The sequence below is a fragment of the Nicotiana sylvestris genome, chromosome 3 (genome assembly GCF_000393655.2).
Source record: "Nicotiana sylvestris chromosome 3, ASM39365v2, whole genome shotgun sequence".
Lineage (NCBI taxonomy): Eukaryota > Viridiplantae > Streptophyta > Magnoliopsida > Solanales > Solanaceae > Nicotiana > Nicotiana sylvestris.
In genome coordinates this window covers 118506826-118523473 of record NC_091059.1, presented here as the reverse complement: position 1 = coordinate 118523473, position 16648 = coordinate 118506826, and the positions used below count along the sequence as shown (strand labels likewise).

Below are 16648 nucleotides of genomic sequence, written 5' to 3'. Positions count from 1 at the left end.
AAATACACGATAATATTTGTTTCATACATTACTGTTTGAAAAGATTTTTGAAAATGTTTGAAAATTCTAAGAACAAGGATGAAGAATTATCTGAAACTAACATCTTTCTCAAATACCATTTTGACACAATTACTTTTATTAGTACTTCGACAGCTTTTTGAAAATATTTTGTTGGTGAAATTTCTAAGAATTTTTAAAAATAATGTGTTTTTGATTTGTTTAGTTTTTACCCAAACAACAATGGGCTTTCTTTCTTTAGAATGTTCTTTTTTATTTATTTATTAAAAACATTTTGGTTCCTTTGGTCAACAAAATAACTTCACAGTAAAGCTGACATTTTTTTCTCCTTGCTCTTATCACTTGAAGGGATGAAAGACTTTTTATGAGAGTATGAATAAATTGTTTCGAATAGACAAGTGAAATATCAAGAATTTACTTAAAAGCTATTCTTTGCGAACAAATTTTAATTGCTATTAATTAATGTGCTAATAAAGAATTAATCTAATCCCAAAAATCAAGACCTTAAAATTAAGAGATATAACAAAAATCGAAATTTGCTTAAAATAATATTTAAGACCATAAAAAAATATATAAATTGAAATCATCTTTTGCTGAGGTGAAAAAGAAGAAGAAGAAGGAGGAGGAGGAGGAGGAGGATACCTAATTAAAGGATTATTTTCCATTGGGAAGCTAAAGACAAGAAAAGTAGAAGAGAAATATATATATATATATATTATAGTAAAAATTAGACTCGCCATGTGGGTCTATTAAATGGCGATATGTGTCAGTAAAGTTTGAAGAAAAGTGAAGAATGACATGGAAAGATGATATGTGAAACATCTTCGGGACCGAACATACTCATATCGTGCATGTTAGCCCCGGAACTGATCACCATGAAATAGCCCAGATCAGGCGCGGGAGAATATCTCATAATTACAAATGAGGAAGGAATAAATTAATCCAGGATTATATGGGATTTACCATCATTACACCATCAATTACAAATCAATTATTAATAAATGCAATAAATGATTGTAACGGTCAGAACAAGGCAATCAATTACGAGATTGACTCAACAGGCACGAGATTGACTCATTAATTAAAGAACTAACTCATCAGTTACGGAATTTCAGCATTTACACAGATGTTACAAGTCTTCCAAAAGTAATGGATAGATTAAGTAAATACTCATAATGGACCCAAAATTCAAGGAGACTAGTTACTTAGATTTAGCTCTATAAATAGACATACTTTTACCACCATCACGGAAATCTAATTTTCTTCTCTACAATTATATACATTGTAATTCATAGCATCTTGCTCCCAAGTTAGCCATAATTCGGCCCTTCAAGCTCTGTTTGGCTCATTATCCTATCAAGGATCATTCAATAAGGATTTTTTCTTCTCTGCTTTATTTTTATTATATTATCTATCATTGAATTTATTTTCCACTTCTCTATCACGTTGTATTAACAAAATTTTATATCTTTCGGATTGAATCGGTTGCTTGTGGCCCGTCATATAAAATTATTGCTTTGACCTTGAAAACCATTTTTTGGGTTAAACAGTTTGGTTCTGTTACCGGGAATTCAAGCAAATTTGCTATTCATCCAAAGATAGTAACAATTTTGTTAATAGTCGCTTGTTTTCAGTTTAAACCTTCATTATGACCGAAATTTACCAATCAACACAGTTGAGGACAACTAAGTTGGAGATGGCGTACCATGCAAAATAAAAAGGGAAGAATAGACATGATAATGATATGTAAGTAACAAGCAGAGAAAAATAGAGAATGTACATCGATATACTGGTACCGCAACTATCTGTACCATAACTGATTATAACGGATTTGTACGAAACACTTCCGGAACAGGAGGTTCAGATACACCAGGTAATTTTAATTTGCAAAATTTAGTTCTAACCTTACAGAAACAGATCAAGGAACAGAACGAGCGGATAGAACACCTCCGAAAATTCCTATCTATCCTGCGAGAATGATATCCATAACCGTCACAGCACCGGAATTTAAACTGAAGAAGACATGGTAAGTTGAATCGACACTAATAAGTGTCCAAAAACAGGTTCGAAAACCAAACCGAGGTGATTCAGGATATGATTGAAGGAGTCAGAAGAATAACGTCGGACCTTCCCGGAACTGAGGAGTAAAATTTACATTCGATATAATACAAAGCTTCGAATAGAGGAAGACACGTTCATTCAATTGAAAGTCAAAAACAGGTTCGAAGATCCAGTGGATGTGATTCTTGGGTGATCCGAATCTAAATGCAAAAATCTAAAAAATAGGTCCGAGCAAAGAGATACGAGATTTTCATCACAGGCTGGAAAAGATCCGGCTCTACCCGAACATGAAAGGAATTACCTTGCTAAATTGTAAAATTTTACAGGAGAAGAATAAAGATTAGGAAGAACATGGGTAAAACATCCACGAGATTGCTTACAAAAATACCACACCTAACAACTGAAAAAGAAGAGATAGCTGCGGGATGGAATAGACACGAGGAAGGAAGGTACATTAATAACCTTGGACAATTATACAAATATTTTTGGAAGCAATCATTGAACTGAAGGCATCAGAAGCCACGTGGTCAAATGCTGAAAAACTAGAAATTATCATTGACTTCCCAAATAGGAATGTTTACGTTGGTCGAGACTCGACACCGAATTTAAAGGTAAGGTGATTAAACTTTTACATGCTAACAAAAATTGCTTTGCTTGCCTCCACGCTAACATAGCAGGTGTACCACAGGAGGAAAAGGTTTATATGCTCAATATTGACACGTAGTATAATCCGGCCAAGCAAAAGAAGAAACTAGAGTCAAATCATAAAAGATAAAGTTACAGATCTTCAAAAGATCGGTTTAGTTCGAAAAGTCGAATCATTCGAACTTGCTATCTAACAACAACGCATCATTACTTTCAAAATTCCGAGGAGAAAGATGATTGTCGGTACACCAAATTATCTCGGATGTCTCGGTAAATGTAATTTTAATTCAAGAAGATAAAGGTACACATTCTCCTATCTATTATAAAATGCTCTTAGATACGGAAACTACATATCTACATTTTGATAAGTTGGCATTAATTGTAGTTGCCCTAAATCTAAGGCTTTATTTCAATGTCATTCAATTCCCTTAGCCACTATATTTTCATTACGCAATATTTTGCATAAACATGAACTGTCAGGAAGGCTAGCTAAATGAGTAGTCGAACTATGTGAATATGATATTGTTTATCAGCCACGTATGACTATAAAATCACAAATTTAGCAGATTTCATGATTAATCTTAGCTCGAACATATTACCCGAACATGTTATTTCTGGGATAGTTCTCGGGATCTGGACTTTCTACACAATTAGGTCCACAAGTACTAAACCTCCCGAGTTAGGGGCAATGCTTAATGCCTATCAGGGAAAGTAGTTAAATAATTCATAAAAGTTATTTTATTACTAAGAACAAAGCCGAGTATGAAGCATATGCTACAAGGCTAAAATTAGCTTGGGGACTCGGAGCAAAAATATTGATTTAACGATTGATCAAATCCAAGAAAACTATGCAGCCCAGAAAATCGAGCCGGATGTGTTAGTCTCAGATCTACTGCTGATATCACTGACTTAGAAAGCAACTTCGGGTACTTATTGAGAAATATCGTTTCTGAATCAAACAGTCTCGGGATCGAGCCATCTCTTATTTAGGCGATTCCTGATCTATCATCAATTAGAATGAAAATGATGTAAGCCTGACTAATTTAATTTGGAATTGGCATAATAAATTCATTTATATTACTTGCAGAATGGGACTTTACCCAAAGATAAGCATTCTCTCGATAACTCTGAGTGTGTCCCATCCCGTACTACCTGCCTTGTTGGAGGAGAATTATATTTGAGAATATTCAAGGCTCCAAAAGCTAATATGCCACATGGACCAAACAAACAAAATATATGATGCGAGAAATTTATAAAGAAAGCAGTGAAAATTACTCCGGTAATAAGGCTTCAAATCAAAAACTCATTAAAGTCAATATGAATAGCTCAAATCAAGATATGGCATGGTCCTCGACAACATTTTGGAACCTCCGTAGTTCCCGGCCAGAGTACAAAATATTTGATAAAAAGAGCTTCGGTACCGTCCCTATGTTGGAACTGGACCATCTGAAAGTCCATCAATATCGAAATTAACTATCATACCGGGGACTATTAGACCGCGGATTATCAAATTATGATCCCAGTGTTTGAGTTCTCATACCTCAAAACTCAAACACTAGGGAGATTACTCATACTTGAAGATTAGTCAATTTGACCTGACATTATTTACCGGCTCAACTCAGTTAGTTGTATTACTCATATCAAGCATAAACACTTCAAACAGTGTTGAATGAGTTCTTCAAAAATACATATACTACACATACACAAAAAGGATCAAGAACTCCATGTCAGAGTCAAGAATCCCACGATAAAAAACGAGAGTGTTACATCTAAGTCAAGATATGTATGCAAATAAGCCACCAGAATAAAGTTCACTTTGAACAAACACGCGATTTATATTCGGTCCAACAACGACCATTCAAGCTAAATATCTAAGCCTTTCTTAATGGCTAATTGTATTATGACTCGGATCGATTATTCCGTAAATCTCAAATATTATTTCGGACATGTGTCCCTCTCTACTTGGAAGTATGTTCATATACTCCAATTTAGATTCAAAATCCAATCAGATTAAATGTCTCTTCAGGACAAATCTACTAAGATATATATTTATTTGGGATCAATACTCCCTCAAACTCAATGTCTTACCGGGGTCAATACTCCCATAAATTTTAATGGGGTCAATACTCTCTACCGGGATTAATATTCCCTCAAACTAAAAGTCTACTCGAATCAATCGATCTTATTTTACACCTGAATGAAAAGGAGACGTCCTCTTCATAGCGTTTAAAGTATATAAAAGAGCCCTCTTTTATATAAAAGTTACACACCCAAAGGTGCAACATTAAGACATCGCACATGTAACGATGCATCCAAATATATATTTTAAGTCTAAAAGACTAAGTATGAGCACTCAAATAATTTTCTAAAGTGCCAAAAAAAATTAGTACTCGGATAAATTCTCTAAAATACCAAATGATGATATTAGACCTGAAAGACACGAGGAACACTGTATTAATCCCGGTCTAGGTTACAACCCTTTTGGTAAAAAAAAAGGGTTAAGCAGTCATCATCTAAATATATACCTTCGAGTCCCGTATGTTTTTCCTTTTCAGGAAATGGACCACGTGGAAGGAATAATCAAATGCTCGAGATTTCATACTTCAAAGCTCTAACACTTGGGGACTATATATATGGAAGGCAAAGAAGACTAGAAAAATCAAAATTCACGTCAAGCCTAAGGTCTACCCAACAAATCGAAAGTTAAGAGCAAAGTCACGAGCCAAAAACACAAGCCTGACTTGAAAACCTTTGAAAACATATTTGTAAATATAAACGAATGTTTCAAAAAAGGTTAAAGGCAGAATATTAGTTACGGGTAAAAATGCACATCTTTGTACTTACTCAAAAACTGTTGTAACTGAAAACAATTACGGATGAAAAAGCATTACCCTTGTATCATTTGAAAACTGTTATCAATAAAAATAGTTATGGGTAAAATTTCATATCCTTATATTTAAAACTGTTGTAAACAAAAATAGTTATCTCCTTGTACTAATTCAAAAAAAAATGTTGCAAAAGAAAAACAGTTACGAGTGCAAGCTTATATCGAACCTATTAAAAGAAAAAATAGTTGCAAAATGAGTTATAGACGATACACAAACACATGTGAATTGTTATGAAAGTTAAATGTAAAAACTTTCTTCAAAACATTGTTAAAGAAAAACATGTGAAAATTCCTATCTCTCTTTTGTATATTTACACCATTATGAAGTTGAGACGTCTTCTTCATTAAGTGTCGTTCATAAAAGGGCCCTCTTTTATAATTCGTGCTTATTCAAAAAAGTCACGGAGCATTGAAGCATTTTTAATGCAAAGTTAAAGGGTGAAACAAAAACCCAAACATTAAAATAGGCAGAAAATAAAGCCGAAATATATATATAAAACTTTGCAAACATAAGGCAAAGATTTGTCTTCAAACCCCGAAACAAGACAGGGGTAAACCAACCGATTATTGACGAAAGGAACATAAGCGACGGAGTTATCATCCGAATATCTAAGTTTTGCACTCTTTTTTCCTTCGTCCGGTTTTTGTCCCTATTGGGTTTTTCTGGCAAGGTTTTTAATGAGGCAGAGGCAAGTATGAAAAGAATAAAATCTTCCACTTCCTGGTCACATCATAGTGAGTAATCGGAAAGTGGGGGGACTATCTGTATTAGTAAAAATGAGACTCGCCATGTGGGTCTATTAAATGGCGACATGTGTCAGTAAAGTTTGAAGAAAAGTGAAGAATGACACGTAAAGATAATATGTGAAACACCCCTGGGACCGAACATACTCATACCGTGCCTGTTAGCCCCGGAACTGATCATCATGAAATAGCCCAGATCAGGCGCGGGAGAATATCTCATAATTACAAATGATGAAGGAATAAATTAATCCCGGATTATTTGGGATTTACCATCATTATACCATCAGTTACAAATCAATTATTAATAAATACAATAAATGATTGTAACGGTCAGAACAAGGCAATCAATTACGAGATTGACTCAACAGGCACGGGATTGACTCGACAGGCACAGGATTGACTCAACAGGCACGAGATTGACTCATTAATTACGGAATTAACTCATCAGTTATGGAATTAACTCATCAGTTATGGAATTAACTCATCAGTTACGGAATTTCAGCATTTACACAGCTGTTACAAGTCTTCCAAAAGTAATGGATGGATTGAGTAAGTGCTCATAATGGACCCAAAATTCAAGGAGACTAGTTACTTAGATTTAGCCCTATAAATAGACATACTTTTACCACCATCAGGGAAATCTAATTTTCTTCTCTACAATTCTATACATTGTAATTCATAGCATCTTGCTCCCAAGTTAGCCATAATTCGGCCCTTCAAGCTCTGTTCGGCTCATTATCCTATCAAGGATCATTCAATAAGAATTCTTTCTTCTCTGCTTTATTTTTATTATATTATCTGTCATTGAATTTATTTTTCACTTCTCTATCACATTGTATTAACAAAATTTTATATCTTCCGGATTGAATCGGTTGCTTGTGGCCCGTCATATAAAATTATTGCTTTGACTTTGAAAACCATTTTTTGGGATATATATATATATTCACTTAAATTCTCTATATCACTTTTAAATTAGATAAAGATGAAAAATCATGCTTCTTTTACATCCTTTGCACTTGTACCAAACAACCAACAAAGTAAACTATGAATCCTTTATGCGAATTAAAAAATAAATAAACTATTCTTCTTATCTTCATCCATTTAAACAATACATAATATGAAAGAACTAGAAAGTTTTAAGTTAGCTCTTCATGACGTAATTTTTAAATTTTGTTAAACATTTGAATATTAGTAAAAGATCATTCCATAAATTTAAAGTGATCCTTTATAACCGCATGCACGGTAAGTTCACCAGTGTAAGGAAAAGCAATGAACAATCTTTGAAAATTATCCACTGCCCTCAACGTTCTCCGTTCAAACATTTAGAGCCTGTTTGGCAAGGCTGTCAAAATTATTTATTTGAAAAGTGTTTTTTGAAAAAAATACTTTTGAATAGTAATAATTTATATTTGGTCAATTCATTGAAAAGTGATTTTTGCAATATTTGAAAAATAAATTTTATTGGCTAATATTTTCAAAAAGCACTTTTGAGTGTCAAATTATGAAGAAAAAAAAGACAATAAAAATTTGCTTTAGAATTAGTATTATTTAAAATAGAGAAATAAATTTTAAATTTATTATTTAATTAAAATAAATATAAATATTAAAGATTTAATCATATAAAATATAATTATCCAACACAATAATAATATCTAATATCTTGCATACAAAGAAGAGACCTATTTATAATAGATACTATTCCAAAGAGGAATAGGCGAAGGAATAAAATACGGTGAAAATGAAAAGGAGAATAAAGGGATTGTAGATAAAAAAAAAGGAAAGATTAAATTAATGAGAGATAATTTGAGAAATATAAATTTATACGATCAAACCTTTCTATAACAGTATCGTTTGTTCTAGTATTTTGTATTCTTATAATTATACACCTATAACAGCATTTGACATTTAAATATTTTTTTGTTGTTAAATAGAAAAAATTATCCAAAAATCAATATCTATTTTTTATTATTATTATACATAAAAGATAAAAAATTATTCAAATTAAAAATCTCAAAGATATGCATATTTCACTAATTAAATATTAAAAAAACCAACACATTATTAATAAATTCATAATTACACGTATAAAGCTTTAAACTCTAAAGTACATATTTTAAAGCTACTATAAAAATAAATTCTTCCAAGATTGATAGAAGAACTTTATAATTGTAGTTTCTTTCATAGATTTCATTATCTTATTAGCAATATAACTTTTGAATTGGCAAGATTTGTGTCCAAACTTTCAGCAAAAGAGTATCTGATAGTTTTCCCTTGAAGGAAATCATCTGCAGATCTTCAAATCATATATATTATGCAATATGGAAACTTTATTCAATAGAAAAGATTGTGTGTAGATTTTCAGAATTATTATTAGTAATCTTAGAGATTCTACATGGATTTTATAAAGAGGTAATTTTATGAAGAGTGTTTTGCTATAAATATGGTTGTTGCTGTTATAGGTAAAAAAAACTATTATTGAGGGATAAAATATGAACTAGAAAAACAATTCTGAGGAAAACTTGATTTTTATTGTGAATGACTGTTATATAAGGATGCTATTATAAAAAGGTATGGTCGTAGTAAGGATAAATTTGTCTTGAATAAATTAATTTTCTACTTTTACTTTTTGGAAGAAGTTAGAATTTGCAGCTTCTTCTTCAAAAGTAGAAAAACTACTTCCATTACTGCTCAGAGCCGGCTCCAACCTTATGATTAGTAAGGCTTGTGCCTTAGGGCCCAAGTTTGAGGGGGAGGGGGGGGATACTTTTTAAAAATAATAGGTTCATAAGTATTTAAAAAGTAATATTTAGTACTTTTAACACAAAAGTAGAGCTTTTAATAAAAGAAAGAAAACCTTTTAGATATATAAATAAAGTAATAATTTGACTTACTTAAAAATTGGTATATGAATAGTTTTCCCAATCTTCAGATTTCCACTTTTTACTCCATTAAAATTTGCTATCTCTTAATTTGTCCGAGTTAATTTTTTTTTTCTCCAATCTCTTCATATTTCATAAAATCCTACATATTTTTTGTCCTTTTCTTTGATATTCTTACTCACCTTCTTTCTCCAAGATTTCATTATTCACCTTTTTTCTCCAAAATTTCACTAGTTAAGTGTTCAACAATACTTTTAAGCTTCCAATAGTTCTATACTTCTATTGCTTTGTAAAATCTTATCTAAGATCAACAATATCTTAAGAAAGACTAAATAAGTTGGTTATATTATCTATCGAGCAACAATTATTAGAGAAAATCGATTATAAAAAAAACTATAAACAACTTTATATTTCAAAAAGTTAGAAGAATAGACTTCGAATAAAAACATATCTTTTAATTTTCTTTTTTAAAAATTTAAGCCTCATATTAAACTTTGACTTTAGGCCTCGTATATGCTTGAGCCGCCCCTGGTGCTACTCAAAACTACTTTTCTGTTTTGGCCAAACACCTCAATTTTTTTTAAAAGTACTTTTTTAACCCAAAAAAATATTTTTTAGCCTCCAAGAAGCTTTGGTCAAACAGGCTTTTACTGCTAGGGATGGACATAGTTTGGACAAACCCGAAATCTAATTTCTTTGGATTTTGAATTTAATTGTTAAAATTTTTTAATTTCGAATTGGGAATTGGATTTGGTACTTTAGATTTTTGGATATCCGAAAATTCAAAATTTTTATACTTTATATTTTGTCCATTATCCAAATGCCAATAGTAATACATTCAATACCCTACCCATTAGATATTATCTCATATTCAATATTAACTACTAAGTTACTATAAGAATACTATCTATTTGGACATGATTTTACTATTGCTACTTTTTATCAGTCGTATTAATGTCTGTTGTATTTTCTTGATAATAATTTTATTACTTAAATTAGATGAATGCGCTGAGAATGAGGAACTTTTCATGCAATTTAACATTAGTACTTCATTTGGATATTCATTTTTGTAAAAGGAAGAAACATCTCCACTTATAAGCTCAAAACCAAAAATTCAAAATATCCAAACCAATTAATCTAAAAATCGAACTTAAAAAATCCAATCCAATCCGAGCTTATTTGGATTGTCATCTTCAATCCGAAAACCAAGAATCCAAACCAAAATTTTCATATCCAATCCGAATTGCCCGAACACCCACCCCTTCTTTCTATGCATACTTCGATCCTTGTGAGTGAAAATGATGGAACTTTTGCCCATGTGGATGGAGCATTCAGGGGATTCTATGTCTGCTGCAGGATAATGCAATCTTTAGACCATGTAAATAAAGTACCAAGAACATTACAAGATTACGTTTGACAAATTCAGTGATTAATTCAATTACTAGCCGTAATGACTATATGTTAATGATAAAAAAGTTGTTGGTCAATAACTTTTTTGACAATCAAGATAAAAATGAACAAAATAATACAATAAACCTTAGGATTTGCATGGGAAGATTTTCGAGTCAATTTTTTCTCTGAAATCCTTCAACAAAATGCTTTCTAGCCAAAACTCCAAGAAATTTCGCTAATACATTTTCTCTACAGAGTGGAGGAACATGATGCTCAACTTCATGCTAGATTTGAGTAATTCTTGTTGAAGGACTCCAATGGAGATACTGAAAAGTCATTATGGATACTATATCATCTGTTCTTCATTACAGTGGAAGTCGGATTTTTTAACTTTTGCTCCCCTAAAGAGAGAGCTTGCAAAATGCTATTCAATGCCTGGCCACCATTACAATCATAATACTGGGAGCACGGGCCTTAGCCCACCTAGTATAGCTATATTTGCCATAATTTCCCCCGCAGAATCTAGAACTTTGGCAGAGCTGAAAATTCGCACCCTCTTGCAATGAATAAATTGCAGAAGGGAATCTATAGTGTATACTTTAAGAGGAAAAGTCTTAAGAAAGTGATAGATACCTATACATGATGCCAAAGCCTGCACGCACTAATCCAAGTGGACAATAAGCACTTGTTTAATATTCTCAACTATATTATCTATTCAATGATCAGTTGTCGAGTGCGCATTAGACTCATTAGCCGCCTTATGTCCAAAATGCTGCCTGCATGAATTTAGCTCCACACAAGAAGGTAGAGGGATGGTAAGTATGTCAGGATAGAGGTTACCTATCTGAGCTTGAGGATACTTGATAGACAAGTTACATGGAGTCTTTCATATTCATGACCTCAATGACGCCAAATATGCAATAACAATTAGCACTAAATTGCTCTGAGCCATCTGAATAACCAAATGAAAAGAACTTCTGTTTTATCATCTGAATGACCAAAAGATAAAGGAACCAAACCAACGATGGCCAACAAGTCATTCGGCAATCCGCAACTAATAAAAGTTGTTACCTCATTTAAGGAATAACCATGCAAGGATCTCCCTCTAGCAGCAGTATCCATGCATAACTAATGAATCTGTTTTTAACTTCATAGAATTGGTGACCCCAGATGAGCAGGGATCAAAACCTCTGAATACGTTAAACCAAAATAGATCATTAAAGAGTTACGGCAATGAAGTTATACCTACCTCGACCCTTCTCTAATTATATTGATGATAGGGAGATGATATAGTCTCAAAAGAGCTGTGAGAACAAAAACAGCTTCACACATGATGACAATGGCACTTACGATTCAAAAGCATACATTCATGAGATTGGTGAGTTATAAAAATGTCTACCTCTTCAAATTTCAAAGTTCAGACATCTACGTTTATAATCTTCTAATACTTGCGAACTGGACTCCTGGACCTCTTGGAACCATGTCTAATAGGAGAGTGTGACCTGCTTCTATCACGTTCCCGGTATCTCTCCCTGCTTCTGTTTCTCCCATTTCTGGAATTCCCATGTTTCCAACCTGACGCCCTTTCGAAATCACGGCTTCCTCTGCCATTTCTGTCAATGGACCTGTCACGATCACGATCTCTTCCACGGTAGCGATCCCCTTCCCTGTCATTGTCTCGATCTTTATACTTGTCCCTGTCAGATGAGTCACTTCTTCGTCGTCTGCTGTCATATTCTTTCTCCCTCAGCTTTTTCCTTTCTTCTGCTTCTTTCTCCCTGGCTAATCTTTCCTCTTCCCTTGCCTTCTCTTTAGCATCCTGGAAGCAATATTACAGTCCATTACATAGAATATCTTTTGCAACAAAAGGCAGAAAACATATAAGTTGCACTATGTGGTTTCGTGAGGAAAAGAGAAAATGAAAATCTAGTGAGAAGTACCTTGTACTCGGACAAGAAATCTCGAACCATCCCATAGCCAACATGCTGCTTGCCAGTGACATGAGACTGAGTCCTCTCTGCAGCATCATTTGCTACAAGAAAGGAACCACATGTCTCACACAAAGCCATCTTTTTCTCTTGTGCAATCATTAGTGCACTGTTATGCTGGGATTGCTGAGTCAAGGCTGTCTTTTCAACGTTTAGCATTTCCACCTACATGAATGTCAAGAAGTTCGGATACTGACATGAAACTCTACCATCATGATATTGCAAAATTCAAAACAAGAATGAATTAGTAGCAGAGGAATATCAGCCAAACCTTTCTCATGAGAGCTTCAGCTTCATCAACTTTCCCAGCTTCACCAAGAGACTCCACCTGTTCTAGCAAGATTTTAATCTTCTCCTCCAAAACAGATAATTGCTCAGATTTTTCTGCTGATATTGGAGGAGGTGCGGGAGTTTCAACCTCCTGAGCAAGGCGTTCCCGACCACGCTTAACTTTCCTATCCAAGTCCATCACCTATGATAACAAATTAAGTATATCGGATATTATTCAGAGAATAAGTTGAAAAGAACTCGGAAACTCATCAGTCAAAAACCTACCAACTTCTCACAGTAATGGGCTAGTTCTGCTTCAAACTTGGGAACATAAGAATCATGTCTTGGAGAGTTCTCAAAACTGAAGAAGAAAACAAGAACTTTCAGAACAATGAAATAGTAGTGCATAAATGAGAACGCTTAATTCACAATCTTCTTGCATGCACAAAACTGTGAGATAAGCGACTTCTGGAGAGGTAGGTAAAACCAGTCAAGCTTCAGCACTAGAAGGTCTTCATTCGAACAGAAATGACTAATACACCAGTAAATGATTTAAGAGATGAAATTGTTATGAAGTACAACCTAACCATAGTAGGTATAGGCTGGTACTTCCTCATAAAGGAGAGCGATCAAAATCTACCAACTTGACTTCTATCAAAGAAAAAAGTCAAGGTCATACTTCACTACAATTCCGCAGTCAACATGCACATGTATCAATACCAAAGCTGTAGTATAAACTAAAATATTGGATTCGCTGAGTGGCCTTGATACAGAGCAACAAATATGGAAGGCCTTGAGCTTGACACTACATTAGAACCTAAACAAAATTACCTTTTAAATAAAAAGACATTGGAACAAAAGCTGTAGTATAAACTAAAATATTGGATTCGCTGATTGGCCGATACAGAGCAACAAATATGGAAGTCATTGAGCTTGACACTACATTAGAACCTAAACAAAATTACCTTTTAAAGATAAAGACATTGGAACCAAAAGGATGCTGTTCATTAATAGTCATACAGAATTCCTATAAACCTATCACAGTTTTACATTCATTTTTTAACCTTTTTCATGGTACCATTCTGCGTGATTTTACAGCTTTAAAACACCTTTTCAGGTGTACTGACTTATGAGCATGGAAGTGTTTAAGCTTTATGGGGAAGCTTTTCAACACATGTACAGAATTCCAACTGCTGCTCTCGGTTACTAATCAAAGAAAATATTTTAAAGGATTCCTTTTCACCCTTTCCAGCTCAAGTATGGCTACTGTCATGCAACTACCATAACTCCAACATAACTGAACGACTGTGGTTGCTGAAATGTTAATTCAAAACTTTTGATAATATGATCTTACCATGGAAAGAACTTAGCTGAAACTAGGGGATACAAGAAGTTGAATCTTGCTTATGTTAATTACCACAAGATTGAAATCTTGTTTGCTTTACATAATTTGCAGGTTAATTCAAGTTAAGCTCCGACCTTCGACAACTTGCAATCCTTATAAAGAAAGTATCAGCATAACTTCTAATATATTTATTTTGAATCAAGAAAGTATATACCATCATATTCACAAGAAGTTTGATCACACATTTGGAAACCAATTCATCTTCAAAAAGTTCGAGGGTGCTAGGAGTACCCACCAATTGAAGTTCAAGCTTTCAACTTCTCTTTCTTCCTCCATCATGTTAAGATAATAGGTTTAAGAGAGCTACTCTTTTCGTCCTAAAAACAATGACAAGTTTTGGGGTACTAGAGTAGAACAATCTTTATTTTATTTGTGAATTCAGAAATCACTCTAATTCTCTTTGAAATATGGAAAGTTGGAAACTACATAAGAAGTAATCAAAATCACAAACCTTTATGATAAAAGATATTTGAAATGTTTGAAAAGAGGATGTAGTTAACCAAGACCATTTTATTTTTATTTTTGAAATGGTAAGGTATTATAGATATAAAAAAACAGCGCTAAGAGAGTGCTGTGGTTACATCCCAGAAAATAACCAAAAAAATAAAAATAACACAGTGTGTCTATACAAAAGAGACTATGAATTCTAGCAGGGTTTCACTAGCATCAACCAAGACCATTTGACTCTTCAAAAAATAATAGTACCATATAGATTGGGGTAGAAGGAGCAACCTTTTTGTCATTCCTAGTGTCTTGATGAACTTGTTTGACCCAAATTATTATGTTAAGATTATTACGAATAACTATTCATCATGTGCTTGGCATAGAAATACTAGAGGTAGAAACCTCATAAGTTGCGTTGGCAGATAACAGTATATCAGTTCTTTTTTAAATTTGGTTGCTGAAGGAAGTGCCAAGGAAAGCTAACTTATTTTCTGCATGAAGGCGTGAAATATATCTCAGAGTTTCATTATTTTCTGCATGAAGGCGTGAAATATATCTCAGAGTTTCAGCCCCCAAAAAAAAATTGTCAGTCCCAGAGAACCAAAGAAAGATTCAATCTTACCTTTCCTTCAACTTTGCGTCGTGAATTTTCGTGCATGCTCCTATATAAAACAAGTCAAAAACAATCAGGAGTAGTTTCAAGACGCCATTCACTAGCTAAAACGCAGATAGTAAAGTTATCCCAGATATCATATTCATGATTAAAAGAAACAATTCTTTTGGCAAAAATCCAAAAACAGTTACTAGCATTCATCAATCAAATCGAGGAGAGTAAGATTTTGGAACTGACCTAAATCGCTCTTAGTATTCACGAAGAGATCGTGGGGGCAAAATCGAACCATATAGAATGCACAAACTTCTCTGTCGTCCCATTTAACTTCCTTGAACCCTCTCCTCTCGTCTTCAGTTAAATTCCGAGCTACAAAATCAAAAACGACAAAATATCAAAATTGGTACTCGTCTGTATAAACATAGCAAAAACTATAATTTTTATAGCAAATAAAAAAATATTAAGCATAAAATAGGAACAACTAGTTGAATATAGCACACCTGAGCCCATTAGTTCATCCAACAAAGCTCTCTGAGCGTCCATGGCTGGAAAAATAACTGCAAATATCAGGGATAAATGGAATCAATTGAAGAACTTTTACATAAATTGGATGTGAATTCTCTTCGTTTATAGGGTGGGTGCTATAAATTAGGGTTTCGTCGAAGCTTTGATGACAACTTCGAGCCAACAGAGTACAAAGGTTGCTTCTCCCTTGGAGGGGCCAATATTGTGGGTCTGCTTGTGTTTTTTGTTTACAAAATTAGTCCTCCATCTTAATGTAAAACGTTATACTCCCCCCTCGAATGTTAAACTATGAACATTTTTCCTCTCTTATTTTACTTCATTTTCAATCTTTAATGGCACAATAGCCTAAATGACACCTATACGTGTGTCACTTTGTCATTTCGATCCCCAAACTTATCAATTTGCCAAGTAAACACTTACACTTGTTCGAATCGGAATAATATAGCTTATGACAGGATGTTGATCCTATGTGTCATATTTGGCTTTAGTGCATGATTCACACGCATGTAAGGGGCGTGAGGGTAGTTGAAAAAAGCCTAATGGTAATATTGTGGCCTATTTTAACAGCCATCTTCTTCTTTCTACCTCATTCTCCATTGTTGAACATGATAGAAGCTCATTTCTATCCAAATCTGATGTCTTCTTCTTTCTCGTATTAACTTCAAAAATCAAAAATTGAATTTCTTTCCTAGGATTATTCATTGCCCATCCATTTCTGTCATCTCCTTTTCTTTTCAAGGTCTATCTTTTTCTTATTTTCCGGCAAGAAATAATAGATAC

At 33.5% G+C, this 16648-nt stretch overlaps 1 protein-coding gene across 5 annotated transcripts; it reads right to left on the bottom strand.

Annotated features, from left to right (window-relative positions):
- Positions 1-10249: 10249 nt before the first annotated feature.
- Positions 10250-16046, bottom strand: LOC104241773 (uncharacterized). 5 transcript variants are annotated; one of them, XR_011406163.1, is made up of 10 exons: positions 15844-16046; positions 15584-15712; positions 15356-15395; positions 13170-13245; positions 12886-13086; positions 12567-12779; positions 12026-12445; positions 11698-11930; positions 11260-11578; positions 10250-10584 (listed from the first exon to the last, which is right to left on the bottom strand). XR_011406163.1 is itself a non-coding variant. In XM_009796711.2 (7 exons), the coding sequence occupies exons 1-7, from the start codon at positions 15884-15886 to the stop codon at positions 12068-12070; spliced, it is 1080 nt and encodes a 359-aa protein (XP_009795013.1). In that variant the 5' UTR covers positions 15887-16046; the 3' UTR covers positions 11917-12067. The 5 variants fall into 5 exon arrangements, 1 of the variants encoding a protein (XP_009795013.1); XR_714814.2 differs by having other exon boundaries at positions 11260-11773; positions 11876-11930; XR_714816.2 differs by having other exon boundaries at positions 11260-11763; positions 11876-11930.
- Positions 16047-16648: the final 602 nt, after the last annotated feature.